This window comes from Anolis carolinensis, chromosome 6 (genome assembly GCF_035594765.1).
Source record: "Anolis carolinensis isolate JA03-04 chromosome 6, rAnoCar3.1.pri, whole genome shotgun sequence".
NCBI classification, from domain to species: domain Eukaryota; kingdom Metazoa; phylum Chordata; class Lepidosauria; order Squamata; family Dactyloidae; genus Anolis; species Anolis carolinensis.
Window position 1 is genome coordinate 28043060 of NC_085846.1, and position 14852 is coordinate 28057911.

The following is a 14852-nucleotide window of genomic DNA, read 5'->3' on the forward strand; positions in this document are numbered from 1 at the left end:
ATCACTCATTCCCAAACTCTGGTCCTCCAGGCATTTTGGGCCCCTTCTACACTGCCAAAAATCCAGATTATCAAAGCAGATAATCCATATTAACTGCTTTGAACTGGAAACACCGTAGACCACATTCTTGAGCTAATCACCACAATTCATGAAGCACTAGTGCAATGCATCCTGCTAGAGGCAAAAATCTATGAGCTAAATTGTCAGCTAAAAGCCTTTCCTCTTCAAAAGCCCCTTCCATGTGTTTCAAGACATATCACTCACCTCACGCTGGAATTGATTCAGCTGTTGCTGGAGATTGGCCTTCTCACTTTTCAAAAGAGATGTCTCTTTGGAGTCGTAGGATGGGAAGATACGCTCCTCTCCAAACTCACTGATCAGTGGGAACTACATACCGGGAGTGCAAGAAGAAAAGTGAGCAAACCTGTGGTGCTTGTGTCTTTTTCTCCAAATATTTATGCAAAGTGGGGAGACAGTAATTGAAAATGCAAAATTGAAACAGTAAGATCTTGTATATCAGAGGGGCAGCTATCTTCAATATGTTGTATTTTTTAAAAGACACAATATTGTAAAAGTTAACACTTCAAGGTCAATTTCCATGCTGATTGGAGGATTCTGTAGATTCTGCGCCACAATTCAAGCGGGATATTGACAAGCTGGAAGGGAACGGTGACTAAAATGATCAAGGTCTGAAAACCATGCCCTATGCCTCTTTCTATGTAATATCTGTCTTTGTTATTAATTGTGACTGCATTGAATGTTTGCCTTGTATTTACTCTGTAATCTGGTCTGAGTCCCCTCAGGGAGATATAAGGTAAAGGTAAAGTTTTCCCCTGACATTAAGTCCAGTTGTGTCTGACTCTGGGGGTTGGTGCTCATCTCCATTTCTAAGCCGAAGAGCCGGCGCAGACACCTCCAAGGTCATGTGGCCGGCATGACTACATGGAATGCCGTTACCTTCCCGTCAGAGCGGTACCTATCGATCTACTCACATTTGCATCTTTTCGAACTGCTAAGTTGGCAGAAGCTGGAGCTAACAGCGGGCGCTCACTCCGCTCCCTGGATTTGAACCTGGGACCTTTCAGTCTGCAAGTTCAGCAGCTCAGCGCTTTAACACACTGAGCCACCGGAGGCTCCCAGGGAGATATAGCAGAATATAAATAAAGTATATTATTATTATATTATTAGGCACCACTGCTATCAATTTTTTAAAATTAATACACATGCACACACCCCTCGCTAATAGTTGGTGTAGTTTTGAAAGTGTCTTTGATTTTACGCAACCTTGAATTCCATCACTGTGAAAATAGCAGGACATAAATGAATAAAATAAATAAAAATATTCACCTACATTCCCTTGCTTTCTGTTGTAAGGAAATGCTTGAGGTGATTAATATTTAAGGTAGTATTGTGGGTTTGAAATTTAACACAGGTAATAAAATAACAGGACAGGTAAAGGTGATTTTGTGAGAAGAAGTCCAAAACATTTGGCGAAATGAATGTTAGGAACGATAGCAAGGGAGCATCCATACCTGCAAACCACGACTTACTTTGATCTCATACATCTTGAGTTTGCGTTTGAGACTGGCGTTCTCACGCTCGAGTCCCGTTAGGCGATTCTTGATGTCATCGTAGGCCGTGATTAGAGCAAAGTGAGAAGCGGAGCACATCTCACTGGAGAAGTCGGTGTTGGGGCTGTCCAGCCACTCGTCGTCCTGAACCAGCGCATCTTGGGTGAGGATGCTGATATCATCCTCAAACATGGAGTCCATGGCACGGTCCGGAAAAGCTGGGCGTTCAGCAGGGAACACCAGGGCATAGCAAACTCTGACTGTGAGAAATGATAAGAAACACGAGTGAGAAGTAGATGAGGCATGCTCCCTCTTGTTTAATTTACTTTCTTTTGCTTTGACTTTCCTTTGAGTATGGGCCAAAAAAGGGAGTTTGAAAACCTGAGGAAAAGATCAATGTTTTAGAGTCTTTGGGACAGTATTTTTAATAGCTCTGTGTCTCCAACAGACACAAGTTTCTCCAGAAATCAGGACAAACATATCTATCTATCTATCTATCTATCTATCCACATAATAAAAGTGATAAAATTGACAATCTATATGTGTGTATGTGGCATGGGTGTCCGCTCACACAGACAGCTTCCGGCCTCCACAAACAGGCTATAGTTCCCAGTCTTGTGGAGTCACCAAGTCATTCCCTCCCAGGACATTGCAGGTTACAGTGAGTACATCCCAGTGTCTCTTTCTCTCTCTATTTGCATGACCCCACCCACTGCCTCTCCCTGAACCCTTTACTATCATTTCCTATGGCACACAGCAAACAGAGGAATTGATCAGCAACTGAACATACAGGAAAGGTTTGTGGATAATTCACCATCATTTATAGGAGTTGCAGGGACTGGGATGTATAATTCACCTGCAATCTAAGAGCACTCTGTACCCTACCATCGATGGACCTATAACTAACTTGGCACACAGACCCAACATGGCCAACTGTGAATACTGGCAGGCTTTGCGGGTGATTGAACTTGGCATCAGAGAATTCACTCGTATTCAGAGAACACTGAACCTAACAAGTGGCGGATCTGGACCAAACTTGCAACACAGACTCAACATGGCCAACTGTGAATACTGGCAGATGTTTCAGGAAGATTGCCCTAGGAATCTGGGAGTTGTGGTTTACCCTTATCCAGAGAACACTGAACCCAGCTGACGACGGATCTGGACCAAACTTGCCACATAGACCCAACACAGCCAACTTTGTATACTGGCATGGTTTTGGGGTGATTGCCTTGGAAATCTGGGAGTTGTAGTTCACCTTATCCAGAGAACATTGAACCCAGCAGATGGCAGATCTGGACCAAAGTTGGCACACAGACCCAACATGGCCAACTGGGAATACTAGAGATGTTTTGGGAAGGTTGACCCATGATTTTTGGGAATTGTAGTTTACCCACATCCTTATGCATTTTCTAATGGGAGCCTTCATAAAAAAAACAACAGGAAAGACTAGTTTTTTTCTAAGAAATAGTGTAACATATGACGAAACTGATATTACCTAACATCCAAAAACAAACAAGGCCCTTTACAAATAACCCAGGCAACGCCAGGTCCCCAAGCTAGTAATAAATAAAATAACAGGAAAATGCAGCTTTGAAGTTAATACAGGTCCCATCTACACAGCCGTATAAAATCCAGATTTTGAACTTGATTATATGAGTTTACACTGCCATATAATCCAGTTCTAAGCAGATAATCTGGATTGTATATGGCAGTGTAGAAGGAGCCATCAAGAAAGTGAAAGAGCTAGAGAATTTGTTATCATACAGTGTGAGCCCTTTGGTTTTATTTAAAACACAAGGATACAAAATCAATAAACCATTAAGTACTTTTTTGCATTTCAAAAATGTAATAAATAAAAACCCAGACATTTAAAAATCCATTTAATATCAAATTGATGTACAGGAATTAATCAGAAATTGATTTCCAAATCAGAGCAACTATAGATTTCCATACTGTTTTTTTTTTTTTTCCAGCAGGTCTCTCTATAAACGATCATGAGAAGACGGAGGATTTACAGTCATATGATATAAATTGAGTAGAAGTCAACTTTGTATTCTTCTAACAAAACAGTCATGTCATGCTTCTCATTCTCCACTTTCCTGCAGATCCAGATTGCAACAGGTAGAATGGCACATGCCCCAAGCCCCACACAGAAGTAAGCGCAACTGGTAATTCAGGGCAGAAGGCTACTTGAAGCCTAGGACTATCATATGGAACAGCCTCCAAGAAAGGGAGATAGAGGAAAGGTGCTACCACCACAGTCATTTGAGCCAGTTACCTCATTCTGTCTTAACAACAGGGCTTGACCTACTTCTTTCTTTGATGTTACCTGACTTTCACCCTTCATGCACTGAAAATATGCATGAGCGACTGGCACTGCCACTTGCTAGCATGTGCCAACCATACCTCCCGCTTAGGTCAACCAGGATTCCCTTGTATGTGGAGAATTCCTTCACACACTTGTCAATATGCAAACAGGAATCCTTGTACAGTGATGGATAAGGCCATCTGGCACAGCTACGTCTCCTCCTCTTCCTCCTCCTACTTGCTTTCAGAGTGTGAAGGGATGTCAGATCCCTGCCTTCTCTATGAAGTCTTCTCTTGCACACTTTGTTTTATTTCAGGGAACTTCTGTAAGAGAGCTTTACTAGGGATCTTGTTCCATTGCTGCCTCCAATTCTGCTTCCCTTCATAGCACTACTAATTTAATTTCCGGAGCAGGTGGAGCATCCCTTATCTGAAATGCCCAGGACCAGAAATGCTCCATATTTGGGACTTTTTTTGGATTTGGAATACTTGCACAAACATAATGAGATATCTTGGAGATGGGTAAGGTAAAGATAAAGATTTCCCCTTGACATTAAGTCTAGTCTATTCGATTCTGAATCTGGGGGTGGTGCTCATATCCATTTCTAAGCCGAAGAGCCAGCGTTGTCCATAGATGCCTCTTAGGTCATGTGGCCGGCATGACTGCATGGAGCCCTGCTACCTTCCCGCCGAAGCTGTACCTATCGATCTACTCACATTTGCATGTTTTCGAACTGCTAGTTTGACAGGAGCTGGGGCTAACAGCGGGAGCTCACCCCATCCCGCAGATTCAAACTGCCAACCTTTCGGTCAGCTAGTTTTACAGCTTAGCAATTTAATCCACTGCACCACCACAGCCCCAATCTTGGAGATGGGGCTCAAGTCTAAATAAAAACATTATTTATGTTTCATATCTAACTCATTCACCTACCCTGAAGATAATGTTACACGCAACATATTACTAATGTTGTGCCCGAAACAAAGTTTGTTTACATTGTACTCTCGGAAGAGAATGCCAGCTACATAGACAATTTCGAATTTTGGCATTCTAGGTAAGGGATGCTTAATGTGTGTGTGTGTTTTGTTTTTGTTTTTTTGGGTTTTTTTGTTTTTGTTTTGTGACACAACTATATTAGGGGTCAGATATTTGGTTCTTCTAGACTGGGGCTTCTTAAATGTTTTCACTCAGTAACTCTTTTGGCCCAACAAATTTTTACGTAACCCCCCAGGTATACAGGCAGTCCATGAGTTACAAACATCCAACTTACTAATGACTCACAGTTAAGGATGAAGATGAGATAACAGGAAGTGACAAAAATTTCCCCTCGGAAGGAAATTAACTCTTAAAAGAGTTATGGGGGGGGGGGGGGAGGTGTCTCCACTGAAGCTTTATCGCCAATCTTTGTTTCCACAAGCCACATTTTTTCAAAATCCAATTCTCACAGGGACAAAAAAGTGAGGTGAAATCTTCTGAATAGTGGCACAGACAACAAAACAAACACTACAGGAGTGTTAACACTTCCCTATACTATCTATGTATCTATCTATCTATCTATCTATCTATCTATTTATCTATCATTTCCGGAATGGACACCACTCTTGAGAACTGGCCTGAGACTGGCAACCCTAGGAAGAGATTCTGAGAAGCCGCATCCAGCACATCCACATTCTATTTCCAAGGACGGCAACAGCAAACCAACTCTGAAAATTCCTTGCATTAGGCCCCTTCTACACTGCCATAAAATCCAGATTATCAAAGCAGATAATCCACACTGCCTGCTTTGAAATGGATATGAGTCTACACTGCCATATAATCCAGTTCAAAGCAGATAATATCGCAGTGTAGATGGGGCCTAAGAAATCCCTATGAAATTCATGGGGTTGCTTTAAGCCAACAGGTTACTTGAAAACAGACACACACAAGCACACAAAAGCAAAGAAGGTGGTTTAAATGCAGCCCTTCAGTGAGCACTTCGCCATAATCAAAATCTTTGTATGGACCTAAATAACTCTCACCTCAAAAAAGATTGCATTTGCTGTTCTCTATAAATAGCCACTGCACAACCCACAGCGCTTTTAATCCCTCAATCTTTGCTTCTTTTCTATAAACAGGCAATGAAAGTGCATCTTTCTTCGATGCAAACATTATAAATTGTAGTGATGTTCGTTTTTTTACATATGGGATCAGTGTGTGAAGGGTAAGCAAATCAGACATATGAACCTACTTAAGGGACAGCAGAAGTATTAGTTATCTGGTCTAGTAATAAACAAAGGGTCATTCACACCTTTGAACATTTCACAGATGAAAATACAAAGTACATGGCCGAACAAGAGGGCAAAATTAATGAGGAACATCACATAAGATAAGAGAGACTGCAGCAGTTTACTCTTGACTGAGGGCCCTTCTATACTGCCATATAATCCAGATTATTTTTTCTCTTACAACAGTGGTTATTAACTTGTGGGTCCCCAGGTGTTTCCCCAGTTTACCAGCTGTTAAGATTTCTGGGAGTTGAAGGCTAAAACATCTGGGGACCCACAGGTTGAGAACCACTGTCTTAGGATCTTCCATGCTATCTGTGGATGCAGGTTCTTACAGTAAGTGCTTGAGTCACCAAAATAAGCAGAGACGGGATGAATGCTAAAGCCTGGCTCTTAATCTTGAGTCATAAGAATGGTTTTCTTCCTTTGTTGTTGTTGTGTGCCTGCAAATCGTTTTTGACTAATGGTAACCTGAAGGCAAATCTATTATGGAGTTTTCTTGGCAGAATTTGTTCAGACCACTATTATGATTTGATTTGATCCCTTTTGTTGTTTTGTACTTTCAGAACATTTTTTACTTATGGGCATAGGGTTCTCTTTACAGTTTTCGAACTGCTAGGTTGGTAGAAGCTGGGGCTAACAATGATAGCTCACCCCACTCCCCGGATTCGAACCACCAACCTTTCAGTCAGCAATGTTCAGCAGCTCAGCCGTTTAACCTGCTGCGCCACCGGGCTACTATATGAGTCTACACTGCCATATAATCCAGGTCAAAGCAGATAATCTGGATTTTATATGGCAGTGTAGATCCACGCTCAGCTTCCTAAAAGGAAAACAATGGCAACCTCAAACTGGACAAATCTTGTCCCAAAGATGCCCATGATAGGTTTGCCTTCGGATCAATGGAAGTCAGAAATGTCTTCAAGGCACTCAACAACAATTTAGGTAACTGCATCCTCCCTCTTTACCCATATTCCTGCATTACTTTTTGGACAGTAAATCAAAGTGTAAATGGCATACAATGAACTTCCTGCTCTTTTGATAAACTATAACCTGCATTTTTAAAAACTTTACAGTTGCTGTTTGGCATGGTTCTTATATAAGGTTGCGCATAATACTTTGTCATTCGAATCAAGTAACATGCCTGCTTGCGCCACAAATATACAAATGTCAAAAGGAGAAATGCGGGGCCCTTTCATGCCACACAATTTTAGGACTTCTAGCCTATGGGATCCTGGAGTTTGTAGTCCATTCAGGCACAAGAACTCCCTGGTGGAGACTTTTAAATGCCCCATAAGATGTTTTCGTGGCAGTTAAATTAGAATCATAGCACTGCAACCGTGTGGTGCCAAAAGAGTCCCTAGTCTAAATCAGCGAATTAAAACACCTTGCTTTAAATCCATCCAACCCAATATCGACTTGCTTTCATCATCGGTTTACAATACATAACGTTTCAAAAAGTCTAAATTTCCCCAGGCAGCATCTGTATTTTTTAAGAATCATCAAAGCATCAGTTATAATGAGGGAAGTTGAAGATCTGGAAAAACAAAATCCTCTACAATGACTCCCTTTTTAAAATTCTAAGTGTTACAAGGTACAGGGCTGTATTCCATACAATGCTGGCTTAGAGACCATCTTCTAAGACCTATTCAAATGTGTCATGTTTAAATAATAATAATAAGAAGGCAAGGTGGTGACCATTGGGTGATTGACTGAAAAGATGTGCTATGGGCTTTAACAGGGAAGAAATACCTTCCTGTCTCCGAGCAATTAATGCCCAGTCCTTCTGAAGAAAGGTAAAAACATTTCTTGACCTTGCAAAGATGGATATCAACTATTTAGTAATTATACTAATTTATGTCACAACTTTTTCCCAGTCCAAGATTCAAGCCATCTTCCAAAAGTTAAAGCAGAGATAGGTTAAAAATACACATCATACAAAAATATTAAACATAGTGAAACTACCAATAGACTTAAAAGCATGGTCATTAAACAGGGTACCATTCTAGGGGGGAAAATCCCAAAGTCTGGGAACAGCCACCAAGAAGGCCATCTCGTGTCTCTCTATGACCCCTTCTACATTGCCATATATAATCCAGATTATCTGCTTTGAACTGGATTAAATGGCAGTGTAGACTCATATAATCCAGTTCAAAGCAGGTAATGTGGATTATTTGCTTTAATAATCTGGATTATATGGCAGTGAAGAAGGGGCCTAGGATTTGGGTTGTAAATTAAATACATTTCATTCTACTGCTGAGTGCAGATTTGAATCCTGGCTTTCAGAGTCATAGTCTGTTGCAATTTAGCCTGTGATAGTGTTTGATGTCAATGGGGATGCTGGAGTTTCCAGGCCTGTGTCTGATGACAATGGGAATGATGGTTTTCCTGACAGGCCTGGCTCCGAGAGGCCTGAGGTTTCTCTCTAACAGAGCGTGGATGCTCAAGGCCAAACTCTGAGAATCGGGAGGATGATTTGTCAGTTGCAGAATTTAATGAGCTTGAAGATAGAAGGCAAGGCTTTTTATAAACAAACGAAGAGTTCACGTGTCTGTCATTTCTGGGGGGAAATGGGAAAATAAATCTTTATCTGGTGGGAAAGTGAAATGGAATATGTTCTTTTCCTTGCATGAGACAGGAAAGTCTTTATAAGAAACAAGGTAAGGCTTTATACCTCAGTCTGGCCAACATTGAATTTTCATAACAGTCTTGCTTCCAACTGGATTTCTAGTTTTATGGTTCCTGTTTTGCCAAGTCCCTGTTCTAAGTTTTGGGATCTTAAGCTGCCTTGTTCTTGTAGATTTTTGCAACCTTGTTCCTTGTGTTTTATCCTTGTATTTGAAAATTCATGGACCAATTGTTGCTTATTGAAGATAGCTTTTTGGACTATACTGTTTGCATCATTTTTATTGCTTTGCTCTCATATATTCTTCAATAAACTGCTTGCTGATTATACTCAACTGGTGTGATGTCTAAGGTCAGAGAAGTTTCTGCTCTGGGATACAACATAGTCCAACATTCACACTGCTACTCCAGACTGGCTCTCCAGCTGAGACTGACAGATTATATTTCCAGAACAGAAAAGAGTTACATACTAGTTATTTTAAAACTACTCTCCACCCCACAATTGGCAATAGGCATCAATCACCACTGTCCTGTTTAGCTTCTGAAATCAGATGAGAAAGTATGTACAATCGTCCCTCTACATGGGTGGTTTTGACTTTTTGCAAATTTCATTATTCATGGATGTGACAAAAAATGTTCTCTTTAGGCATGTCTAGTTCATCTACTGTGACTCTATAGCCCCATCTATACTGCCATATAAAATCCAGATTATCTGATTTGAACTGGATTATATGGCAGTGTAGACTCCTATAATCCAGTTCAAAGGCGATAATGTGGATTCTCTGATTTGATAATCTGGATTATATGGCAGTGTAGATCCAATCTACAATCAATTTCCTCTAGTCCTGTTGGAGGACCTACAGATTTCTAAAGGAAATAACTCTTGAGATCCTCTAATATAATGCTATATTCAGTTTCCAGGGTAAGTCATGTTGGAAGACATAGACATTCCTAGAGAGATGTCTTTTCTGGGGAAAATAGAGATTTTTCACTTTCATGGGGATCTTGTGGCCCTAACTCCAGTGAGTGAAGAGGGATGATCACATTCATATTTCATTACACAAACACAAACAAAGAGAGACACTCCTTCACTCTCTGTTAAAATGAAGGGGGCATCTGGGAACTTGAGTAAAAATTCTCAGCTATCAACACAGAGAGAGAGGATGGATCAATCAACCCAACAAACAGATGGCAAGCTCTGAGAATGGCAGAATTTAACCATCAAGGCCCACAGAGAAGGAAAACACTATGCAAACATTTTTTGAAGTAGCAAAAAAGAGGAACATCAAATGCAAACAGAAGGAAAGAAGGGATGCAGTGGCTGGGGAAGCATCAAACACGGAAAAAGTGGGATTCCAGATAAAATTGCAATAACTAGAAGGACACATCAGCATTTTTTTAAAAGTGGTTGACGTGGGTGTTTTCGTTGCAGAAATGAGGATGCAGACACCATAAAAAACAGAGATTGTTGCAGTCAATGGTGAATGAATCTTATGCCACATACACAAGAACACCCCCTCATTTTCTGTCATTAAAAAAGAAATGTAGAGTAGCTGACAGAAACTGCCTCTGTACTCACAACTAGGCAGAATCTATCCAGCTCAGTACAACCTATGGAAATAGATTGGGATGTACTAGTAGGTTACTTGAAGTCATTCCTGACTTGTGGCAACTCTAAGGCAAAGCTATCATGGGATTTTCTAGGCAAGATCTGTGGTGAGGTTGATTTTGCCTGAGGCCCCTTCCACACAGCTATATAAAATCCACACTGAACTGGATTATATGGCAGTGTGGACTCAGATAACCCAGTTCAAAACAGATATTGTGGATTATCTGCCTTGGTATTCTGGGTTATATGGCTGCATGGAAGGACCCAGAGGGCCATCTGTCAGGAGTGCTTGAACTGTGTATTCCTGCATGGCAGAGGGTTGGACTGGATGGTCTCTGAGCCTTTTCATACAGCCATATAGCCCAGAATATCAAGGCAGATAATCCACAATATCTGCTTTGAACTGGATTATCTGAGCCCACGCTGCCATATAATCCAGTTCAGTGTGGATTTTATACAGCTATGTGGAAGGGGCCCTTGCGGTCTCTTCTAATTCTACAATTCTATAAATTACAAAGAACGAGTAATCTGGAATTAATTACATTTTACTTAGGCCCCTTTTACACTGCCATATAATCCAGATTGTCAAATAAAATACTCCACTTCATATTCTTTGAACTGGATTATATGAGACTACATTGCCATATAATCCAGTTCAAAATAGATAATCAGGATTTTATATGGAGCATAGAAGGGGCCTTAGAAGAACTGTGGGTTCCAACCAAGCACTGTTTCTGCTGCTTTTGGCTAGTAGCAACTTTTGGGTAACATGTCATTTGGGGATGGCAAGTTAAATGTAAAAACCATAAAAATTAAAAGTAAAATTCCCTTTGCGAGTTCCCCCTGGATACTATTAAGTGGAGGCGAATCAAAGAGCAGAAGGAGGAAGAAAAGAACCCAAGTACGAAATTCAATGTGTTCAGCCTCTTTGTTCAATTGTGTTATTGTAACAGGGAATGAACACAAAAAAATCAAAAAGCGACCTTTTTTCCTACTGGTGATATCTTTTGTTTATTAAATTGTAAATTATCTTCCGCTTTCATTATTTCAAAGGGCACCCCCGTGCATGCCTGCTTATCTGCAAATGTATTTAAATATGACCATTTGATTGATTCATCTCTTAAAAGTCAGATAATTTAATGGCCTCCATCTCTTGTACGATTGCATCTTATATGCATGTTTCCAGACAGATGGCTTGTAGTATTAACAATCAAAAGGCATTGTGCAGCTCTTCCATTTTCTTCTTCTGAATAATCTTTGCAGTTGTTTGGTGATAAGGGGGAGAAATGGAAGAAGCAGATGAAAAGCCAGAGCTCAGAAAAGTTCTATATTTACACAGAAACGCCGTTCAGGGGATCTGGGACCTCGTTTGAAAAAGACAATTGTCCAAGCCTTGGAGTAAATACAGGAGGGTTAGAAGTGGAAGATGATGGAAATAGCTAGACCTTATGTAAAATTCTGAGTCAAAGTCAAAAGGGAGCACCTATGACCATTATGTATATGGGGGAGGAAATTATCTATTGGACAAATGGCAAGCTATTTAACCTCAGCAGACTGAAAGCCAAAACCAAGGTCACAACAACATCTGTTATAGAATTCCAATATACTGATGACAGTGTAGTTTATGAGTGTTCAGAAGACCTACAAGCCACTCTAAACACCTTTGCAAAAGGAATATATGAGAAGCTCAGCATTTTATTGAACATTGAGAAAACCAAAGTGCTCTGTCACCAGCCAACCCCTCTGCAATGCCAGGAATACAGCTTAATGGTGTAACATTAGAAAATGTTGACCATTTCCGCTACCTTGGCAGCCACCTTTCCACAAAAGTCAACATTGACACTGAAATACACCACCGCCTGAGCTCTGCGAGTGCAGCATTCTTCCAAATGAAGCAGAGAGTGTTTGAGGGTTGGGACATCCATAGGGATACCAAGGTGCTTGTTTATAAAGCTATTGTCCTCCTGATGCTGTTATATGCCTGCGAAACGTGGACTGTCTACAGACGTCACACTCAACTCCTGGAACGATTCCATCAGTGTTGGCTCCAAAAAATCCTACAAATCTTTTGGGAAGACAGGCAGACAAATGTCAGAATGCTGGAAGAAGCAAAGACCACCAGCACTGAAGCAATGCTCTTACACCATCAACTCCGCTGGACAGGCCACATTGTCCGAATGCCTGATCATAGTCTCCCAAAACAGTTACTATACTCCCAATTCAAGAATGGAAAACAGAATGTTGGTGGACAGGAAAAGAGATTCAAAAATGGGCTTAAAGCTAACCTTAAAAACTGTGGCATTGACACTGAGAACTGGGAAGCCCTGGCCCTTGAGCGCTCTAGCTGGAGGTCAGCTGTGACCAGCAGTGCTGTGGAATTTGAAGAGATATGGATGGAGGGAGAAAGAGAGAAACGTGCCAAGAGGAAGGCGCATCAAGCCAACCCTGACCAGGACCCCCTTCAACCTGGAAACCAATGCCCTCACTGTGGAAGAACATGCGGATCAAGAATACAGCTATATTGTCTCCTACACATCCACCGCCGAGACACTACACTTGTAAGGCCATCATATTTGGACGACGAAGGATCGCCTAAGAAAAGAATATGGGGGACGGAGCACAAATAATGTCCCAAGGCCTTATTCAAGACGTGAGACTTGAATAAAGGTTTCCTGGATCTAACCCAACTCACTGGCACAGAAATAGCTAACTTTTCACCTTCCTGAAGTGTTGAGCTTCAGCTCCACTAAGCCTCAGGCAGTATGACTAATGGTGAGCCATTGTCAAAGTTGTACTGCAAAACACCTGGGCTGCAGAACCAGATTACTTGCCCTAACTCTTACATAGCACACAATTCTCATGCGAAAAAAGAAGGAAAGAGGGGAAAGAGTTAAGGCAGAAAAATCGAGCCTACCCAAATTATATCAACTGCCAATCCCTGGCCAACAACCTTGCACATTGGTTCATTACCCAATGTGATAACAAGCTGCATGCATTTCCAAGCGAATCCCCTCCGGCAAGAAAAGCTTTCAGTTCCAAGAAACCATGAGCAACATTCCCTTAAACTTTTTTATTGTTGAGGTTTCCTCCCCTTATGCCATTTCTTGCTGCTGGAAAGCATGTTATTTCCCTTTGGTATTCCATTGTTTTGTTTCACTACCACACTGTTCATTTTTTTGCAAGTTGGGAGGGGATTGTGGTTACTACAGAAATTAGCATTTAAATGTATTCAATTACAGTAAATACAAACCCACACTCTTCTTTGAGAAAGATATCATTAAAACTGTTTTTAAACGCTAGCCATGCCTAGGAGACAAAACATATTTTTCCTTAAAATAAGAACATCAACAAAACAGAACAAGACATTGCTTTGTATCTAAAACCAGAGAAGGGGCTTAGCTCAGGAGGATACAGAGGCATTTTAGGAATCTGGCATTTGCAAATTCCAAGATGAACCTGTTGGGCTACAATCGGTCCTATCTGTTGAGCCATTCTGGGACTCAGGACTCTCAAAACTAACTTTTCCAAGCTTGGATATGAACCAGCTTGATCCACATCTTCCATACTAATGTGAAAATCAATGGGACTTAAATTGATCGTGACAAGCTTAAAGTTCTAATGATTTTGATGGCTCATCTCTAATTATGATTAGATGGGGATACAACCTGCTATGTGACCCAATTAAATCAACTTCCTTGGAACCTATGGAAGGAGAACAAAGACTTCTTCAAAAATGTGCATAACAATAGCCTTGCTTAGCAGCTATAAACTTCTAAAGCAAAATATAATATCCACTTGGGTATAGCATAAAACTCAGTTGGCCCTAAGCCAACTGGTAGTCACAGTTAGATTGACGGAAGCAATGGGATTGGAATAAGTGTTTGTTCAACAGGTCTACTTTAGTTGGAACTAGCAACTGGATTTAAGTCTTTGATGCCACCAGGTAGTTAGTTCCCCTACATATAAAAGCAGGTGCTGGCTCCTCCATTCCCCCATTATGATTGACACCGGTATGGTGGCCTAAGGATAACAGCTCCCACATCATTTCCCCAATAGTGTGTGCCCCACATATATGCATTGGCATGTTTTTGTTCGGTTTGTTGTAACCTTGTACTCCAATCCAAGCTACCTGGCAGGGATACAGCCATATAACCCAGAATATCAAGGCAGAAAAACCCACAATATTTCCTTTGAGCTGGGTTATCTGAGCACACACTATTCCGGTTCAAAGCAGATAATGTGGGATTTTATTCAGCTGTGTAGAAGGGGCCTAGGACGGCTCATCTTATGACTCTCCTCTTGAACAGTCATGCTGCTGACTTTAGAGAGAAAAAAGATGTAGATATGTGCTTTCAAGTTCACCTGTCAAATATACGGCAATCTCATGAAATCCATAGGACAAGGTATAGTCTGCGGTGATTTTGACAGCTTCTTTCTCTGAAATACAGTCAACTAGTATTCTTTAGTAATCTCCC

The 14852-nt window shown here is 41.0% G+C and overlaps 1 protein-coding gene across 3 annotated transcripts in view; it reads right to left on the minus strand.

The window, feature by feature from the left end:
* The window catches only part of tbkbp1 (TBK1 binding protein 1), an 86205-nt gene that overhangs the window by 54613 nt on the left and 16740 nt on the right, over window positions 1–14852 (minus strand). For all 3 annotated transcript variants that reach the window (XM_062984618.1, XM_062984619.1, XM_062984617.1), the window contains 2 exons: window positions 1551–1831; window positions 265–387 (listed from right to left, as the gene is read on the minus strand). In XM_062984618.1, the coding sequence (XP_062840688.1) occupies window positions 265–387; window positions 1551–1772 (345 nt within the window). In that variant the 5' untranslated portion in view covers window positions 1773–1831. The remainder of the gene's footprint in view (window positions 1–264; window positions 388–1550; window positions 1832–14852) is intronic.